The 20,997-nt window shown below is 48.0% G+C and overlaps 1 protein-coding gene across 1 annotated transcript in view; it reads right to left on the bottom strand.

Moving 5' to 3' along the window:
• The window catches only part of LOC308077337 (uncharacterized protein), a 396,397-nt gene that overhangs the window by 180,019 nt on the left and 195,381 nt on the right, over window positions 1–20,997 (bottom strand). Inside the window, exons 39-40 of the mRNA XM_080417984.1 lie at window positions 3,189–3,290; window positions 2,933–3,035 (exon numbers count right to left, since the gene is read on the bottom strand). Of these exons, the coding sequence (XP_080274110.1) occupies window positions 2,933–3,035; window positions 3,189–3,290 (205 nt within the window). The remainder of the gene's footprint in view (window positions 1–2,932; window positions 3,036–3,188; window positions 3,291–20,997) is intronic.

Genomic DNA, 20,997 nt, shown 5'->3' with positions numbered 1-20,997 from the left:
TGTTTTGAACCTCAACAACAGACAGAGTTTTCTCACCTTTCCGTTCACTGACTGAGCTGCTGGCGGCTGCCGTCCCAGAATCCTCCTCTTCGTCTTTGGGCTCTTCCTTCACCTTCACCTTCCTGTCGTCACTCGATGGCGTGGACGAAGAAAAACATGACGGATATGTGTCCATGGGCTCACCTTTACACCCATGTCCTGATGGCTTCTCTTCCTTTATCTGAGAAAAAGTGATTAAATGTTAAAAAGTCACTCAAATTACTTTCTAAATCAACACACACACACGTTTGGTCTCTGCCAGGGCAGGTAGCTTATTGTGGGCCAGCAATGTTTCATGGCATTGGCAATCAGACATGATTGCCTTGTCTGACATGATCGGACAAGGCATTTAGTTAAATACGGGGCACTCCTGCAAACTTTGGAAAGCAGTTAGGATAGAATATGAAAAGATTCGTCTTGATCACATGACTATAGAGATAATGTGTACCGATTTGTGTGATGTTTGGACCAAATCTGTACGAGTAATATAAAAATTTGGCCACTTTGTATTTAACTGCACCTTCAAAAATATTTTCAAAACTACTTTTCATTGCACCTTCAAAACTAACATTGTTCATTGTACCTTCAAGCTGCTTCTGATTAAAGAAGTTAAGGACGCTTCGTGCAATTTTGAGGTATTTTTTACTTTACTGAGTATTTCCAATTTAATACTTTTACTTCTACTCCACTATCTCAGAGGAAAATATTGTACTTTTGCTTCACTACAACGATTTGAAAACATTTGAAAATAGCAGATCTACAAGCTCACAATTAGCTTGTACATCTGATATTTTCATAAGATTATTTGCATTGCAAATCGATTTTAGATCAATATAATGGCATTATAAGACGATTTTCTGTTTAAAAAATCGATGCATCGATGCAGTTACTGCATCGTTACGGGCCTAATGTTTACCTTTAACGCAGTTTCTGACTGTAGTAAAACTGACCTTGTTAATTGGAGCACCAAGAGGAACAGAAGGTATCCATCTCTGATCCATGGACTTCATCTCCATCTCTACAGAAGAACAACAAATAAACACACATTCATTACACATGATGGGATGGTTTTGCCATGATATAGGGTTTCAAACCGTGTGTGTGTGGCCACATGTGGAGGAGGACCATGTATACGTCACGGGAGAAGGGAAAAAAACAAAAAAGACGTGTACGCATGAGGAAGTCTTGCACAAGGAGATGTGGAGACTGGTCGAGCGTACACTTCATGTACACTCGGAGAGCGTCCTCGCCTCCTCCACTCGACTCCACTCGCCTCCTCCAAGAAGAAAATGAACAATTGGAACCTGACTACTTCCGGTTCGAAGTTGGAGTGAGTGAGTGAGTGAGTGAGTGAGTGAGTGAGTGAGTGAGTGAGTGAGTGAGTGAGTGTGTGTGTGTGTGTGTGTGTGTGTGTGTGTGTGTGTGTGTGTGTGTGTGTGTCAGTGGCTAGAACCTTACCCCTACTCTTCCGACTCTTCTCCCTCAGCTCAGAGCTCTTCTCACCCCTCAGTGTACAGTATTCATCCTGTATTTCACACATCAACAGACAATGAGAGTCAAAACTACATCAAGATGTTAACAGACTGTTCCTTTACATTGTTTGGAATTAACTTTTACTTCCTGTATTTCCAAAATAAAAGACTGGATAGATCAGGGCCTCACTATAGGTATAAGCAGTGGTGGAAAGTACATTTACTCAAGTACTGTATTTAAGTACAATTTGTATGTATTTTTTACTTTACTGGAGTATTTCCAATGTTCTATGCTTTTACTTCTACTCCACTACATCTCAGATGTAAAATTGTACTTTTACTCCACTACAATTATTTGAAAATGTTAATTACTGTTACTTTGAAGATTTAGATTATTACAAAACAAACACAAACCACTTCAGCCCTATATACTTTGGCTATTTGAAAATAGCCGATACAAGCTCGCCATGCATCGCAAAGCCACGCGGTTGTGAGCTTGTAGATCTGCTATTTTCAAAAGATTTTTTTTGTAACCTTGCGAAATGGGATGTTTGCATAATGAGTACTTTTATTGTGATACTTAAGTATATTTTTATGCCAATACTTTTGTACATTTACTAGTAAAACATTTGAGTACTTCTTCCATCACTGGGTATAAGTGAACAGTTTAATGTAAGTAGACTATACCCTTTTGAACCCTAGCTTCCCTATTCTGTGAAAATAGCAGATCTACAAGCTCACACAGAGCTTGTAGATCTGCTAGTTTTATTGAAGAGATTTAGTGTAGAGGGGAAAAAGCAAGGGACCAAGAATAGACCCCTGAGGGACCTAACCCCATTACATTTAAGTATATAGGGTTTAAATGGTTAATGAATCTGATCTACAAGCTCACAACGTTTCACATCATGTGAGCTTGTATGTCTGCTATTTTCATTACTTTTGAGTGACACTCTTGTATGATGAAATAGGGCATTAATGTATGAAAAAATAAATACAATCATTTTAAACATGGAGATATGAGGTTTCTGCCCGACAACAACGATAACCACATTAACCCTTTATACATAGTTGACCGGGGTCCCCCAGGGCTCTGTACTAGGTCCAATGCTTTATTTTGTCAACACCAAATCTGTTTGCCAAATATAGCCGATATAAAAGCTCACAATGGGTTGCATTGTGATTCAGCTTATAGATCAGCTATTTTCGTTGAACGTTCACCTCAGAATAAGGATGCTAGGGTTCATGTGGTTACCTGGCATCCCTATTTTAGACATATCTTTGATTTTGAAACATTTATTTTATTGTTTTATTTCTTTTATTTAACTGAATGATGAACAATTAAATCTTACTCGCTACATTGTAGCTCATGTATTCATTAGAACATGTAAATACATGTCATGGAGAGAATATTAGGTTCTTACATAGCTGTTAGCTGACTCATATATGTTCCTCTCTATGTTCTGAGCATCAGTCACCAGGTCCTTTATGTCCTCAGCTGGGTCTCCTGTTGACATTGCCTCTACACTGCTCACCAACACACAGAGAATGAAAGAGACAAAGTCAGACATCAGATTCAACTCATCATATAATAAGTGATAATAGTTCAGCTGGTCTGGGGTCTAGAAGATGGTGAGAGCACATTGTATTGGTTCTGCTTTCTGTGTGATGAACACTCACAGGCTGCGGACATGGAGGTCACGGATCCTCTGTGGGATGTCTTTATGCCAAGACTTCCTCATGTCTGCTGCAGAGAGGGGGAGGGCTGTGATGGAGTCCCAGCTGAGAGAAAGACAATGATAGAAAAAACAAAAAGAAATAGAAAGAGGAGGGAGAAACAATGAGGAACACATAATATTATAATATTATGACATAATATTATATGATATATATATATATATATATATATATATATATATATATATATATGTAACTGTACATGAGAAAATATGACAGTTCTTTTTTATGCTGGTGTAAACTAGACTCCCCCATCCTCCCACACACAAATAATTATAATTATATTAGGCGTATATTAAATCGCCATGGTGGTAGACTCCAAATGACCACACAGAACAGAATCTCACCTGAACAGAATCTCAATGGCTCATTAATCTATTTTGCTACATAAATTAATTGCTCACAATCGCTCACAATGTCTGGGGAAAAAAAACTCACAAGTGTGGAAACATTTTGAACATTCAGAAGATAAAACAAAAGTCCGATGCAGGATATGCGATCACACAATGTCATACCACTCCACAACAAGTAACATGGCTTATCACTTATTCAAGGTAAGTTGTTTGTGAAGACGATACTGTGGCCTAAAACAATATTGGCTATGTCCCTACTCCCTTTCGTATTATTTAAATATTTTTTATGTAATATCAATTATATGTAGGGGCTTATAGGATTTATTATTTTCTAGGTACACCCGCAGTTGTCAGCCACTGCCAGTACGTCGAGTTTAGCGGCCCCACAGTTGACTCAGAGGAAACTGGATTTTAGGCCACCACTCTCGGAGAAAAGGCTAAGAGAAATTACGGACAAAATTGCCAATTTTGTTGCGCTTGACATGAGACCAATTAACGTTGTTGAAGGAGAAGGTTTTAAAGAGTTAATTTAATTTAATGTTTAATGTTGCTCCGCACCGTATGTGCAGCAGACACCGGGCAATCAGTTGGGTTAATAGGGCATATAGGTAACCAAACTGTCTTCTTTGCCGTAAATTGTGGACTAAGTTAGTCAATTTGTTTGTTGTTGTATGTTACATTTTATTTAACTTTGTGAGCAAGACATTTAGGCCTAAATCCAGAGGTTAACACATTAGCGGTGCTATTCAGCGGCAGCTCCTTAAGCCTAAACCCTACCCTAAACCTGTTAAATACGGATAAGGGAGCTGCCCTGTCCCAATATGTTATTCTAGCACCATCTCTACCCGTCACCCATCATGCCGACACCGTTATTTGTGCGTGGAGGCGTGCCCGTGGGCGTGTTGTTGCTATAACCCCCACATTGCTATTCTGCACACACACACATGGGTACGGCTTTGGGAGGGGGGACAGTGGGTTCTAAAAGCACCCGCCAAGTGCACACAGACACTGCAATGGCTTTGTGGAGACAGGACGTAATGTGCGCACCTCTCTCTACTAGGCTATTATTGTCAACAAATCTCTGTGATTCTAATCTTACTATAATCAGCAGAAGGAAGGGTGTCAATTCCTTGTGTCAATTGTATTTATATAAGATGATAGTCTATTTAAATAAGACAATTTGTGCATCTGCAATGCAATACTCCCCTTTATATGTCAATTTTAGTCATTGATTATGCAGGAAATAATTAACTGATTACAAAAATATAAAATTCTCTCTAATCAGTAATATGTAGGTGATATTTATGTCTATCAAATGTGGTTTTACTGAAAGGCAAGCTTAGACTTAGAAACGAAACATCGGCCCCATGTTAAATGCCTCAGTGCAGCCAGAGTGCATGTTGGACCATGAGCCGTGTTGCCAGCCTTGGCAAGAAATAAGCAACCACAGGTCTATGAAAACAAAAAGAAGCGACTATAAGGCCACATGAGCACTTCAAACTAGAGCTTTCATATCCCCTAAATATTTCAGCCTGGCTCGACCCATAATTGACAAATTAGGCCCAGCCCAGCCCGTCGGTCATTTCTAAAGAAGCATTTTTTCTCATTAAATCTTGGTAATTCGTTAAGAACAGGAGTCATTCTACCCTATTCCAACAGTCTATATTTTATTTAAAAAACAGCTTGGAGCAAATAGGGCTATATAAATATATACACTGCCCCACAACCATTTTAAAAATGATATTCGGTTATTCTATGAAATATAGTTTTAATTGAGATATTTTCGTTTTTTCCATATTGCAGTCATGTCTTAATAAAATCATGCCTTTAACAAGCAAAATAAGCAGTACAAAATAGTTTGGATTACTTGTTTGATGGGAAAGAGTTGCGATGGAGAAATCACATCCAATATAGAGACCTGGATCGTGAATGTTACCTCGTACTGCCCCGCTGCCTGTGCTCTGGTCATTTGAAGACATAATCCAACGTTTACTTTGAGGTGAGGAAGACATGAAGAAATCTTTTCAATCTCAATAGTTTGTCTGAAGATCCATTCTATATCATGTTATGGTTTAAAGGGGGCTCTGCTGCTGCCGTCGTGACAACTGACAAGACAGCTGATTGATTTGACCTACTTTTGCGCTGTGTAAGAATAGTATAAATATTTTAAATGGCTTTCGTATACTCTTGGGGATCTGACTAATATGACAAGTTGTTTATTGTGAACACAATACGCTACAAATTAATTGATATATGAATTATTTGGATTAAAAAAAAACATCGACCCAAAGCCCGACGCATACGTGACCAATTGGACCCGACGGGCCAGGTCGGGTCCCGTCGGGAGCACTTAAATTTTTATAAGACGATCGGATCATCTGGGATAGCACGGAAACGTCACATTTTCATTTTGGCTGCTGTCTCGCTAAACCCAGCTGCGGGTGAATATTATATATATTATAGTATTATTATATTCCCCAAGTAAACGCTACGTTCATGTTTACTGCATTAAAGCAGGGGTTCTCAATCTTTTCAGGCCATCGACCCCCCAAAATAACCATATTTGATACACAGATAGATATTGTGAAAATAGCAGATCTACAAGCTCACAATGCCTGGCGTTGTGAGCTCTGTTGTGGTGGTCTCGACCCACAGGTTGAGAACCACTGCATTAAAAGCTCCAAGCAAGTTACATGTCTAGTTTATGTTGTTGACCACGTAATGTAATGTTAGAGCTTATTTGGTTTTAGTGTTGTATAGGCTACTCCAGTCCTCATGCGCCGCTCGATCGTGCCTCATTGTTTATGCTGCCCAAAATAACAGATCTGTAAGCTGTCGACACGCCATGACGCAGCGCGTTAATAGCTTCTATGTCTGTTATTTTGGGTAGGTAGGCGACGCACATTACGTGTCGCAGCAATGTATCTGGGTTTGATGTAAACTCTGTTGAGTGTAGCTCTGTTTGGGATTATTGAACAAAGGTGGATGATGAAAGAGAACGGGGACAATATGGATGTAAGTTAACTGCGTCACTTCAGAGGAAACTAAAGGGAGCTACTTCAGAGATGTTTACACACCCCTGGAATCCGTTAGAATGGTGGAAATAGAACAATAACAGCCAACGTGAGTACATATAGACCTTTCCTAAAACTGGCCAATTTATTATAGCCATATGCTACTGTATGTCTGTGTACCACCGCCCGGCCCTGTGGTCGACCAGCTGGAGGTCCATGGCTGCCTGTAGGAGTGTTGTCGCAACATGATGTGTGTAATTCATTTTCTGGAGGAACCCTGTAAACTGCCTGACCCACCTAGACAGATTGAGTATATTTTCTTATATTAGCAGGTTGCTTTAAGTAGCTGTACTTTGCTCAAAAGTATCAGTGTTGTATAGTTGGTTTAGCTTAAAAGTAGTTTGTATAGTTGGTTTAGCTTAAAAGTAGTTTGTATAGTTGGTTTAGCTTAAAAGTAGTTTGTATAGTTGGTTTAGCTTAAAAGTAGTTTGTATAGTTGGTTTAGCTTAAAAGTAGTTTGTTATTTTGCTTGCTTCAAAGCCTATTGTTAGGTCTCAGCTGACAGCCCCATTAAAGGGAGTTTCACCTGAACCAAAACCATAGCCTTGGATAAGTAGGGGAGGTGCCTACACTCCTGGCAGGCGATTAGCAATCAGTTGAAGTGGCCTTAAATACTTGCTCTGAAAGCGGTAGCTTTCAAAGCGGCTAGCAAACGTAGGCGAACAAAGGCAAGAGGCGACTTTGTCAAAGCCCGACTTCGTCAATGAACGAGAAGCAGTATCATTGATTAGTGCCATATATAGTAGTGCGATAGATGTAGTAGTGTAGAATGTGTATATGTTTAGTGTTCTACAATGTGATTTCTTCCTATTCGTGTCCTCTCCTCTTCCTGGTGGTCGCACAAACACTGGGTTACACCCAGATGTCGCGTGACCACTAATCTAATCTATCCTACTCTTTCAACTCACGTCGAGCAAGTGGTAACGGGAGGGCTTTGGAATTGCCACTCGGCTGTGGTGGAAGGCAAAGCTGCTTTCATCTCAGCCTACGCATCCTTGCTCTCCCTCAACTTCCTTGCTCTGACTGAGACTTGGATCAGACCAGAAAACACTGCTACGCCCGCGGCTCTGTCAGATGTGTACTCTTTCTCTCACACTCCCAGAGCCGTGCGGACAGGTGGTGGTGCTGGTCTGCTAATTTCCAGAAAATGGAAATACTCTCCTGTTTCACTGTCACAATTCTCTCCTACCTCCTTTGAATTTCATGTGGTCACTGTTTCTCATCCAGTCAAGCTCACCATTGCAGTTGTTTATCGCCCACCGGGCCCTGCTGGTGGCTTCCTGGAGGAGCTGGACCATCTAGTCTCTCACTTCCCTGTCGATGGCTCTGGATTCATCCTTCTGGGTGACTTCAACCTCCCGACTGAGAAGCAGTTAGACCCACTCCTTTCGTTTCTCGCCGCCTTCGACCTAGTTCTCTCCCCATCTCCTCCTACCCACGAGGCTGGCAACCAACTGGACCTGATCTTCACCAGATGCTGCTCTGCTGCTAACCTGTCCGTCACTCCTCTTTCCAGTGAAAAGGGTAAGAAACTATCTGATCACTACTTCATGTCCTACTCTCTCTCTCTCTCCTCTCCCCCCTCACAGCCCCTTCCTACCCACATGGTTTCCTCACGTCGCAATCTTAGCTCACTTTCCCCCACTGATCTTTCCTCTTCTGCTCTCTCTGCTCTCCCTGCCCCTGAATCCTTCGCTCTTCTATCCCCTGATACCGCCACTGATGTTCTTTTCTCTACTCTATCCTTTTCCCTGGACCATCTCTGTCCCCTCACCTCCAGGCCTGCACGCCAAACTCCACCTGCCCCCTGGTTGTCGGACTCAGTGCGGACTGAGAGACGGAGCCTGAGAGCGGCTGAGTGCAAATGGAGAAATGACAACCTCCCGGAGGACCTTCTTACCTTCCAATCTCTCCTTTCTACTTTTTCCTCCTCTCTATCTGCTGCTAAAGCTGCTTTCTTCTGCACTAAAATTCAGGCTTCTGCTTCCAACCCTAAAAAACTATTTGAAACTTTCTCCTCTCTCCTGCAACCACCATCCCCTCCTCCCTCCTCGTCCCTCCTCCCTGACGACTTCGCCAACTTCTTTGACAAGAAGGTGAACGATATCCGATCCTCCTTCCATCCTCTCCCGGCTGGTGCCCTGCGCACTACCCACACCTGTCTGCCTTCCACCCCTCCCTCTCTACCTTCATCTACTCCTCTTCCCTCCCCCTCTCTATCCCACTTTTCTCCCCTCTCCCCTAACGAGGTCCTTCTCCTTGTTACCTCTAGTCGCCCCACCTCATGCTCCCTGGACCCGGTCCCATCCACTCTGCTGCAGTCTATTGCACCTGAACTTCTTCCCTTCTTAACCCACCTTATTAACACCTCTCTGACGTCTGGCTACTTTCCCTCTGCTTTCAAGACTGCCAGAGTCACCCCCCTCCTGAAGAAACCGACACTTGACCCCTCTGAGATCAAGAACTACAGACCGGTTTCCCTTCTATCCTTCCTATCTAAAACTCTCGAACGTGCAGTGTTCAAACAACTGTCCTCGTACCTCCACCAGAACAACCTTCTGGACTCCCACCAGTCTGGGTTCAAAGTGGGTCACTCGACCGAGACTGCCCTCCTGGCAGTGACGGAGTCGCTCCATGCCGCTAGAGCGAACTCTCTCTCCTCCGTCCTGATACTCCTGGACCTGTCTGCAGCGTTCGACACAGTGAACCATCAGATCCTCCTCTCCACCCTTGAGGAGATGGGTGTCTCAGGCTCTGCACTCTCCCTGTTTGCATCCTACCTGACGGGTCGCTCCTACCAGGTGATGCTGAGAGGATCTGTGTCAGAACCACACAGACTCACTACTGGGGTTCCCCAAGGCTCGGTTCTGGGTCCTCTTCTTTTCTCTCTCTACACTACATCTCTTGGTGCTGTCATCCACTCACATGGCTTTTCCTACCACTGCTATGCCGATGACACCCAGCTGATCCTCTCATTCCCCCCCTCTGACACCCAAGTGGAGGCACGCATTGCTGCTTGTCTGGCTGACATCTCGGAGTGGATGTCGGCGCACCACCTGAACCTGAAGCTCAACCTGGACAAGACTGAGCTGATGTTCCTCCCGGGGAAGGGCTGTCCGCACCGCGACATGGCCATCACCATTGATAATGCTGTGGTGACCTCAACTCGGACTGCGAAGAATCTGGGTGTGACCCTGGACGATCAACTGTCGTTCTCGGCAAACATCGCATCAGTGACAAGGTCCTGCAGATTCCTCCTCTACAACATCAGGAGGATTCGCCCCTTCCTCACGGAGAAGGCAGCCCAGGTGCTCATCCAGGCTCTTGTCATCTCCCGCCTGGACTACTGCAACTCCCTCCTCGCTGGTGCTCCGGCATCTACCATCAGACCTCTGGAGCTTGTTCAGAAAGCTGCGGCTCGTCTGGTGTTCAACCGCCCCAAGTTCTCCCACACAACTATCCTTCTCCGTTCTCTGCACTGGCTCCCCGTAGCGGCTCAAATTCAGTTTAAAACCCTGGTGCTAGCCTATAGGGCAGTGAAAGGAACAGCTCCTTCTTACCTCCAGGCTATGGTCGATGCCTACACCCCTGCCCGATCACTTCGGTCTGCCACCTCGGGCGACTGATTGCCTCGTCACTCAAGGGTCCTTCTGGTTGATCGACACGGTCACGACTTTTTTCTGTTCTGGCCCCACAGTGGTGGAATGAACTTCCCACTGATGTCAGGACAGCAGAGTCACTGCCCATCTTTAACCGCAGGCTGAAAACCCACCTCTTCAGGAAACACTACCCTTCCTCTTTGCCTGACTTACTTGTTGTTAACTAGTTGTACGAACTCTTGCTTTATTGTTGTACTGTTTTATTAGATCTTGTTTAGTCGATACACTTTTTGTATTAGCGGGTGCTCATTTGATTTTGCTATTTTGTCTCGTCTGTTTAAGAAAGTAGGTAGCTGATATATTGCACTTTTACCTTAGCTGAAGCTGGGAGCGCCATGGAGAAAGGCTGCTCTTGTACACGCTCCGTCGCGTCGCAACGCTTTTCCGTCTTTTTAGTATTTTTTAGCCTTCTCTTTTTTTCCTACACCGTCGGGTGTCTGAGGAGTTATGACAGACAAGCACTTATGGACATCAGCACAGCGATTACACACAGATTTCCGGACTTTTTTGCGGAAAACCCTCCACTCAGCTGGGTGGGGGGAGGGCTCCCCTTTGTCCCGGCCGGGACAATGGCACGGAAACGGCGAAGAAGACGGCCAGGTCGACGAGGAAAAAGAGCGGGTCTCCTCGTAAGAACAACAAAACGTGGATATAAACCTGCACTGCCTTCAATCCTGCTAGCGAACGTTAGATCTCTGTGTGAATCAAGAACAGTGACCACTATGGACGACTTACTGGCGCGCGTAAAGTATAACAGTGCGACGAGGAACACGTCCATTGTTGTGCTAACAGAGACGTGGCTAACGGAGTTAGCATCTGATTCTTCCATCACTCCTCCTGGCTTCACCGCGTATAGGAAGGACAGAGACCCTGTACTGAGCGGTAAGCAACGTGGGGGGGGAGTTTGTGCCTTGATCAACAACAACTGGTGCAAAGATGTTAAAATCCTAGATAGTCACTGCTCACCAGACCTTGAACTTTTAATCATAGCCTGCCGTCCTTTCTACCTACCACGCGACTTCAGCATTGTGATTGTAGCCGTTGTTTACATTCATCCTGGAGCTAATAAGGACACAGCTATGAGGGAATTACACCAGGCTATCAGTGAACAAGAAAATCGTCACCCGGACTGCGCAGCCATCTGCCTAGGCGACTTCAACCGGACAGACTTAAAAAAGGTCTTTCCCAAATTCCACCAGCATGTCACCTGCAGTACCCGCGGTGACAATATTCTTGACCACTGCTACACGCCCTTCAAGGATGGATACAAAGCTCTCCGCCGCCCACCGCTAGGAAGCTCTGACCACTACGCCATCCAGCTGCTACCTGCCTACAAACAGAGGCTAAAAAGGGAGCCGGTCGTTGAGAAGGAAATCAGAATCTGGTCTGAGGACACAGACGCTATGCTACAATCCTGCTTCTACCAGACTGACTGGGGGATGTTTAAGAACGCCGCTGGGAATAACATCAACGAACTCTCAGACTCAGTCACTGGCTTCATCAGTAAGTGCATAGATGACATAGTCCCAAAAAAGACAGTTCGGATCTATCCCAATCAGAAACCATGGATGGACAGCGGAGTACGTGCACATCTGCATGAACGGGATGCTGGTTTCAAATCTGGCCACGTGGAAACGCGCAACACGACGCGCGCGGCCCTAAACAGCGCCATCAGGAAGGCGAAAAAGGCCTACACAAAAAAGATGCAAGACCAACTCAGCAATGGCGACATCAGGAGCACATGGCAGGCGGTACACACCTTGACAGACTGCAAAACAAGAACCAGAAGCGAGGTGAACCCGCCTGCCTCCCTCCCCAACGAACTGAACACTTTCTACGGCCGGTTTGAGAGCAGCCCCAACCGCGGCAGCCAAGCGGGGCCATCAGCAGCACCAGGCCGCGGAGAGACCATGCGCCCATCCTCATCGACGGTGCTGCAGTGGAAAGGGTCAGCGAGTTCAAGTTCCTCGGAGTACACATCGAGGAGGACCTCAAATGGGAGACGCACACCAAACACGTGAGGAAAAAGGCTCAGCAGCGACTGTACTGGCTCCGCCGCCTGAAGAAGCTCGGAGTAGGACATCGCATCCTCAGGCTGTATTACAACAGTTCTGTTGAAGGCATCCTAACAGGCTGTGTCACGGCCTGATACGGGAACTGCACTGCCCGAGAAAAGATCAGCCTACAGCGAGTAGTGCGATCGGGATCCTCGTAAGAACGAGGTCCTTCTCCTTGTTACCTCTAGTCGCCCCACCTCATGCTCCCTGGACCCGGTCCCATCCACTCTGCTGCAGTCTATTGCACCTGAACTTCTTCCCTTCTTAACCCACCTTATTAACACCTCTCTGACGTCTGGCTACTTTCCCTCTGCTTTCAAGACTGCCAGAGTCACCCCCCTCCTGAAGAAACCGACACTTGACCCCTCTGAGATCAAGAACTACAGACCGGTTTCCCTTCTATCCTTCCTATCTAAAACTCTCGAACGTGCAGTGTTCAAACAACTGTCCTCGTACCTCCACCAGAACAACCTCCTGGACTCCCACCAGTCTGGGTTCAAAGTGGGTCACTCGACCGAGACTGCCCTCCTGGCAGTGACGGAGTCGCTCCATGCCGCTAGAGCGAACTCTCTCTCCTCCGTCCTGATACTCCTGGACCTGTCTGCAGCGTTCGACACAGTGAACCATCAGATCCTCCTCTCCACCCTTGAGGAGATGGGTGTCTCAGGCTCTGCACTCTCCCTGTTTGCATCCTACCTGACGGGTCGCTCCTACCAGGTGATGCTGAGAGGATCTGTGTCAGAACCACACAGACTCACTACTGGGGTTCCCCAAGGCTCGGTTCTGGGTCCTCTTCTTTTCTCTCTCTACACTACATCTCTTGGTGCTGTCATCCACTCACATGGCTTTTCCTACCACTGCTATGCCGATGACACCCAGCTGATCCTCTCATTCCCCCCCTCTGACACCCAAGTGGAGGCACGCATTGCTGCTTGTCTGGCTGACATCTCGGAGTGGATGTCGGCGCACCACCTGAACCTGAAGCTCAACCTGGACAAGACTGAGCTGATGTTCCTCCCGGGGAAGGGCTGTCCGCACCGCGACATGGCCATCACCATTGATAATGCTGTGGTGACCTCAACTCGGACTGCGAAGAATCTGGGTGTGACCCTGGACGATCAACTGTCGTTCTCGGCAAACATCGCATCAGTGACAAGGTCCTGCAGATTCCTCCTCTACAACATCAGGAGGATTCGCCCCTTCCTCACGGAGAAGGCAGCCCAGGTGCTCATCCAGGCTCTTGTCATCTCCCGCCTGGACTACTGCAACTCCCTCCTCGCTGGTGCTCCGGCATCTACCATCAGACCTCTGGAGCTTGTTCAGAAAGCTGCGGCTCGTCTGGTGTTCAACCGCCCCAAGTTCTCCCACACAACTATCCTTCTCCGTTCTCTGCACTGGCTCCCCGTAGCGGCTCAAATTCAGTTTAAAACCCTGGTGCTAGCCTATAGGGCAGTGAAAGGAACAGCTCCTTCTTACCTCCAGGCTATGGTCGATGCCTACACCCCTGCCCGATCACTTCGGTCTGCCACCTCGGGCGACTGATTGCCTCGTCACTCAAGGGTCCTTCTGGTTGATCGACACGGTCACGACTTTTTTCTGTTCTGGCCCCACAGTGGTGGAATGAACTTCCCACTGATGTCAGGACAGCAGAGTCACTGCCCATCTTTAACCGCAGGCTGAAAACCCACCTCTTCAGGAAACACTACCCTTCCTCTTTGCCTGACTTACTTGTTGTTAACTAGTTGTACGAACTCTTGCTTTATTGTTGTACTGTTTTATTAGATCTTGTTTAGTCGATACACTTTTTGTATTAGCGGGTGCTCATTTGATTTTGCTATTTTGTCTCGTCTGTTTAAGAAAGTAGGTAGCTGATATATTGCACTTTTACCTTAGCTGAAGCTGGGAGCGCCATGGAGAAAGGCTGCTCTTGTACACGCTCCGTCGCGTCGCAACGCTTTTCCGTCTTTTTAGTATTTTTTAGCCTTCTCTTTTTTTCCTACACCGTCGGGTGTCTGAGGAGTTATGACAGACAAGCACTTATGGACATCAGCACAGCGATTACACACAGATTTCCGGACTTTTTTGCGGAAAACCCTCCACTCAGCTGGGTGGGGGGAGGGCTCCCCTTTGTCCCGGCCGGGACAATGGCACGGAAACGGCGAAGAAGACGGCCAGGTCGACGAGGAAAAAGAGCGGGTCTCCTCGTAAGAACAACAAAACGTGGATATAAACCTGCACTGCCTTCAATCCTGCTAGCGAACGTTAGATCTCTGTGTGAATCAAGAACAGTGACCACTATGGACGACTTACTGGCGCGCGTAAAGTATAACAGTGCGACGAGGAACACGTCCATTGTTGTGCTAACAGAGACGTGGCTAACGGAGTTAGCATCTGATTCTTCCATCACTCCTCCTGGCTTCACCGCGTATAGGAAGGACAGAGACCCTGTACTGAGCGGTAAGCAACGTGGGGGGGGAGTTTGTGCCTTGATCAACAACAACTGGTGCAAAGATGTTAAAATCCTAGATAGTCACTGCTCACCAGACCTTGAACTTTTAATCATAGCCTGCCGTCCTTTCTACCTACCACGCGACTTCAGCATTGTGATTGTAGCCGTTGTTTACATTCATCCTGGAGCTAATAAGGACACAGCTATGAGGGAATTACACCAGGCTATCAGTGAACAAGAAAATCGTCACCCGGACTGCGCAGCCATCTGCCTAGGCGACTTCAACCGGACAGACTTAAAAAAGGTCTTTCCCAAATTCCACCAGCATGTCACCTGCAGTACCCGCGGTGACAATATTCTTGACCACTGCTACACGCCCTTCAAGGATGGATACAAAGCTCTCCGCCGCCCACCGCTAGGAAGCTCTGACCACTACGCCATCCAGCTGCTACCTGCCTACAAACAGAGGCTAAAAAGGGAGCCGGTCGTTGAGAAGGAAATCAGAATCTGGTCTGAGGACACAGACGCTATGCTACAATCCTGCTTCTACCAGACTGACTGGGGGATGTTTAAGAACGCCGCTGGGAATAACATCAACGAACTCTCAGACTCAGTCACTGGCTTCATCAGTAAGTGCATAGATGACATAGTCCCAAAAAAGACAGTTCGGATCTATCCCAATCAGAAACCATGGATGGACAGCGGAGTACGTGCACATCTGCATGAACGGGATGCTGGTTTCAAATCTGGCCACGTGGAAACGCGCAACACGACGCGCGCGGCCCTAAACAGCGCCATCAGGAAGGCGAAAAAGGCCTACACAAAAAAGATGCAAGACCAACTCAGCAATGGCGACATCAGGAGCACATGGCAGGCGGTACACACCTTGACAGACTGCAAAACAAGAACCAGAAGCGAGGTGAACCCGCCTGCCTCCCTCCCCAACGAACTGAACACTTTCTACGGCCGGTTTGAGAGCAGCCCCAACCGCGGCAGCCAAGCGGGGCCATCAGCAGCACCAGGCCGCGGAGAGACCATGCGCCCATCCTCATCGACGGTGCTGCAGTGGAAAGGGTCAGCGAGTTCAAGTTCCTCGGAGTACACATCGAGGAGGACCTCAAATGGGAGACGCACACCAAACACGTGAGGAAAAAGGCTCAGCAGCGACTGTACTGGCTCCGCCGCCTGAAGAAGCTCGGAGTAGGACATCGCATCCTCAGGCTGTATTACAACAGTTCTGTTGAAGGCATCCTAACAGGCTGTGTCACGGCCTGATACGGGAACTGCACTGCCCGAGAAAAGATCAGCCTACAGCGAGTAGTGCGATCGGGATCCTCGTAAGAACGAGGTCCTTCTCCTTGTTACCTCTAGTCGCCCCACCTCATGCTCCCTGGACCCGGTCCCATCCACTCTGCTGCAGTCTATTGCACCTGAACTTCTTCCCTTCTTAACCCACCTTATTAACACCTCTCTGACGTCTGGCTACTTTCCCTCTGCTTTCAAGACTGCCAGAGTCACCCCCCTCCTGAAGAAACCGACACTTGACCCCTCTGAGATCAAGAACTACAGACCGGTTTCCCTTCTATCCTTCCTATCTAAAACTCTCGAACGTGCAGTGTTCAAACAACTGTCCTCGTACCTCCACCAGAACAACCTCCTGGACTCCCACCAGTCTGGGTTCAAAGTGGGTCACTCGACCGAGACTGCCCTCCTGGCAGTGACGGAGTCGCTCCATGCCGCTAGAGCGAACTCTCTCTCCTCCGTCCTGATACTCCTGGACCTGTCTGCAGCGTTCGACACAGTGAACCATCAGATCCTCCTCTCCACCCTTGAGGAGATGGGTGTCTCAGGCTCTGCACTCTCCCTGTTTGCATCCTACCTGACGGGTCGCTCCTACCAGGTGATGCTGAGAGGATCTGTGTCAGAACCACACAGACTCACTACTGGGGTTCCCCAAGGCTCGGTTCTGGGTCCTCTTCTTTTCTCTCTCTACACTACATCTCTTGGTGCTGTCATCCACTCACATGGCTTTTCCTACCACTGCTATGCCGATGACACCCAGCTGATCCTCTCATTCCCCCCCTCTGACACCCAAGTGGAGGCACGCATTGCTGCTTGTCTGGCTGACATCTCGGAGTGGATGTCGGCGCACCACCTGAACCTGAAGCTCAACCTGGACAAGACTGAGCTGATGTTCCTCCCGGGGAAGGGCTGTCCGCACCGCGACATGGCCATCACCATTGATAATGCTGTGGTGACCTCAACTCGGACTGCGAAGAATCTGGGTGTGACCCTGGACGATCAACTGTCGTTCTCGGCAAACATCGCATCAGTGACAAGGTCCTGCAGATTCCTCCTCTACAACATCAGGAGGATTCGCCCCTTCCTCACGGAGAAGGCAGCCCAGGTGCTCATCCAGGCTCTTGTCATCTCCCGCCTGGACTACTGCAACTCCCTCCTCGCTGGTGCTCCGGCATCTACCATCAGACCTCTGGAGCTTGTTCAGAAAGCTGCGGCTCGTCTGGTGTTCAACCGCCCCAAGTTCTCCCACACAACTATCCTTCTCCGTTCTCTGCACTGGCTCCCCGTAGCGGCTCAAATTCAGTTTAAAACCCTGGTGCTAGCCTATAGGGCAGTGAAAGGAACAGCTCCTTCTTACCTCCAGGCTATGGTCGATGCCTACACCCCTGCCCGATCACTTCGGTCTGCCACCTCGGGCGACTGATTGCCTCGTCACTCAAGGGTCCTTCTGGTTGATCGACACGGTCACGACTTTTTTCTGTTCTGGCCCCACAGTGGTGGAATGAACTTCCCACTGATGTCAGGACAGCAGAGTCACTGCCCATCTTTAACCGCAGGCTGAAAACCCACCTCTTCAGGAAACACTACCCTTCCTCTTTGCCTGACTTACTTGTTGTTAACTAGTTGTACGAACTCTTGCTTTATTGTTGTACTGTTTTATTAGATCTTGTTTAGTCGATACACTTTTTGTATTAGCGGGTGCTCATTTGATTTTGCTATTTTGTCTCGTCTGTTTAAGAAAGTAGGTAGCTGATATATTGCACTTTTACCTTAGCTGAAGCTGGGAGCGCCATGGAGAAAGGCTGCTCTTGTACACGCTCCGTCGCGTCGCAACGCTTTTCCGTCTTTTTAGTATTTTTTAGCCTTCTCTTTTTTTCCTACACCGTCGGGTGTCTGAGGAGTTATGACAGACAAGCACTTATGGACATCAGCACAGCGATTACACACAGATTTCCGGACTTTTTTGCGGAAAACCCTCCACTCAGCTGGGTGGGGGGAGGGCTCCCCTTTGTCCCGGCCGGGACAATGGCACGGAAACGGCGAAGAAGACGGCCAGGTCGACGAGGAAAAAGAGCGGGTCTCCTCGTAAGAACAACAAAACGTGGATATAAACCTGCACTGCCTTCAATCCTGCTAGCGAACGTTAGATCTCTGTGTGAATCAAGAACAGTGACCACTATGGACGACTTACTGGCGCGCGTAAAGTATAACAGTGAGACGAGGAACACGTCCATTGTTGTGCTAACAGAGACGTGGCTAACGGAGTTAGCATCTGATTCTTCCATCACTCCTCCTGGCTTCACCGCGTATAGGAAGGACAGAGACCCTGTACTGAGCGGTAAGCAACGTGGGGGGGGAGTTTGTGCCTTGATCAACAACAACTGGTGCAAAGATGTTAAAATCCTAGATAGTCACTGCTCACCAGACCTTGAACTTTTAATCATAGCCTGCCGTCCTTTCTACCTACCACGCGACTTCAGCATTGTGATTGTAGCCGTTGTTTACATTCATCCTGGAGCTAATAAGGACACAGCTATGAGGGAATTACACCAGGCTATCAGTGAACAAGAAAATCGTCACCCGGACTGCGCAGCCATCTGCCTAGGCGACTTCAACCGGACAGACTTAAAAAAGGTCTTTCCCAAATTCCACCAGCATGTCACCTGCAGTACCCGCGGTGACAATATTCTTGACCACTGCTACACGCCCTTCAAGGATGGATACAAAGCTCTCCGCCGCCCACCGCTAGGAAGCTCTGACCACTACGCCATCCAGCTGCTACCTGCCTACAAACAGAGGCTAAAAAGGGAGCCGGTCGTTGAGAAGGAAATCAGAATCTGGTCTGAGGACACAGACGCTATGCTACAATCCTGCTTCTACCAGACTGACTGGGGGATGTTTAAGAACGCCGCTGGGAATAACATCAACGAACTCTCAGACTCAGTCACTGGGTTCATCAGTAAGTGCATAGATGACATAGTCCCAAAAAAGATCTATCCCAATCAGAAACCATGGATGGACAGCGGAGTACGTGCACATCTGCATGAACGGGATGCTGGTTTCAAATCTGGCCACGTGGAAACGCGCAACACGACGCGCGCGGCCCTAAACAGCGCCATCAGGAAGGCGAAAAAGGCCTACACAAAAAAGATGCAAGACCAACTCAGCAATGGCGACATCAGGAGCACATGGCAGGCGGTACACACCTTGACAGACTGCAAAACAAGAACCAGAAGCGAGGTGAACCCGCCTGCCTCCCTCCCCAACGAACTGAACACTTTCTACGGCCGGTTTGAGAGCAGCCCCAACCGCGGCAGCCAAGCGGGGCCATCAGCAGCACCAGCAGAGGAGAACCCTCTAACCATCTCGGAGAGAGAAGTGCATACAGCCTTCACACGGGTCAACATCCACAAGGCAGCCGGACCTGATGGGATTCCAGGCCGGGTCCTTAAGGCATGTGCAGACCAGCTGGCGGGTGTCTTCGCTGACATCTTTAACCTCTTCCTCTCCCAGGCTGTGGTCCCTGCAGGGTTCAAAATGTCAACCATTGTGCCCATTCCCAAAAAGGCCAAAGTGACATGCCTGAACGACTGGAGACCTGTCGCTCTCACCCCGATCGTCAGCAAGTGCTTCGAGAAACTGGTGAGGGAATACATCAGCTCCACGCTACCTGCCTCGCTGGATCCGTGGCAGTATGCATACCGCAAAAACAGATCCACCGACGACGCTATTGCCATGGCTCTCCACACCGTCCTCTCGCACATGGACAACAAGCTGCTGAAGGACAAATATGTACGTATGCTGTTCGTGGACTACAGCTCAGCATTCAACACCATTGTCCCAGCAATACTTGACAAAAAGCTCAGAGACCTAGGGCTACACCCAAGCATGTGCGACTGGATACAGGACTTCTTGTCCAACCGACATCAGGTGGTGAGAATGGGCAGCATCACTTCCGACCCCCTGACCCTCAACACCGGAGCACCCCAGGGATGCGTGCTGAGCCCTCTCCTCTACTCCCTGTACACGTATGACTGCATAGCCACACATGTCTCCAACACCATCATAAAGTACGCGGACGACACGACAGTGATAGGCCGAATCGTCAACAACGACGAGTCTGACTACAGAGAGGAGATCAACTCACTGGCACTCTGGTGCCGGGAGAACAACCTCTCTCTTAACGTCGACAAGACCAAAGAACTGATCGTGGACTTCAGGAGGCCGCGGAGAGACCATGCGCCCATCCTCATCGACGGTGCTGCAGTGGAAAGGGTCAGCGAGTTCAAGTTCCTCGGAGTACACATCGAGGAGGACCTCAAATGGGAGACGCACACCAAACACGTGAGGAAAAAGGCTCAGCAGCGACTGTACTGGCTCCGCCGCCTGAAGAAGCTCGGAGTAGGACATCGCATCCTCAGGCTGTATTACAACAGTTCTGTTGAAGGCATCCTAACAGGCTGTGTCACGGCCTGATACGGGAACTGCACTGCCCGAGAAAAGATCAGCCTACAGCGAGTAGTGCGATCGGCAGAGCGGATAATGGGAGACGAGCTCCCAGCGCTCCAGGAACTGTACAAAAAGCGGTGCGTGGTCAAAGCCAAGCGCATCATCAAGGACAAGCACCACCCAAGTCACAGACTGTTCAAACCCCTACAACGACCGCGACCGGGCAAGGGGCTCTACCGCAGTATCAAGAGTTCCACCACCAGGTTCTGGTGTAGCTTTAATCCGGCTGCTGTCAGAATGCTGAATGAGGCATAAGCCTTGTTCAGCAGCCTGGCAACAGGCGGTGCAGACTTTTTCTGGCTCTTCCTGAACACACCTGTGGATTATACCAGGGACAATGACTTGGACT

The sequence above is a fragment of the Gymnoscopelus braueri genome (assembly GCF_963280865.1).
Source record: "Gymnoscopelus braueri genome assembly, chromosome: 21".
Lineage (NCBI taxonomy): Eukaryota > Metazoa > Chordata > Actinopteri > Myctophiformes > Myctophidae > Gymnoscopelus > Gymnoscopelus braueri.
This window is presented reverse-complemented; position numbering and strand designations above follow the sequence as displayed.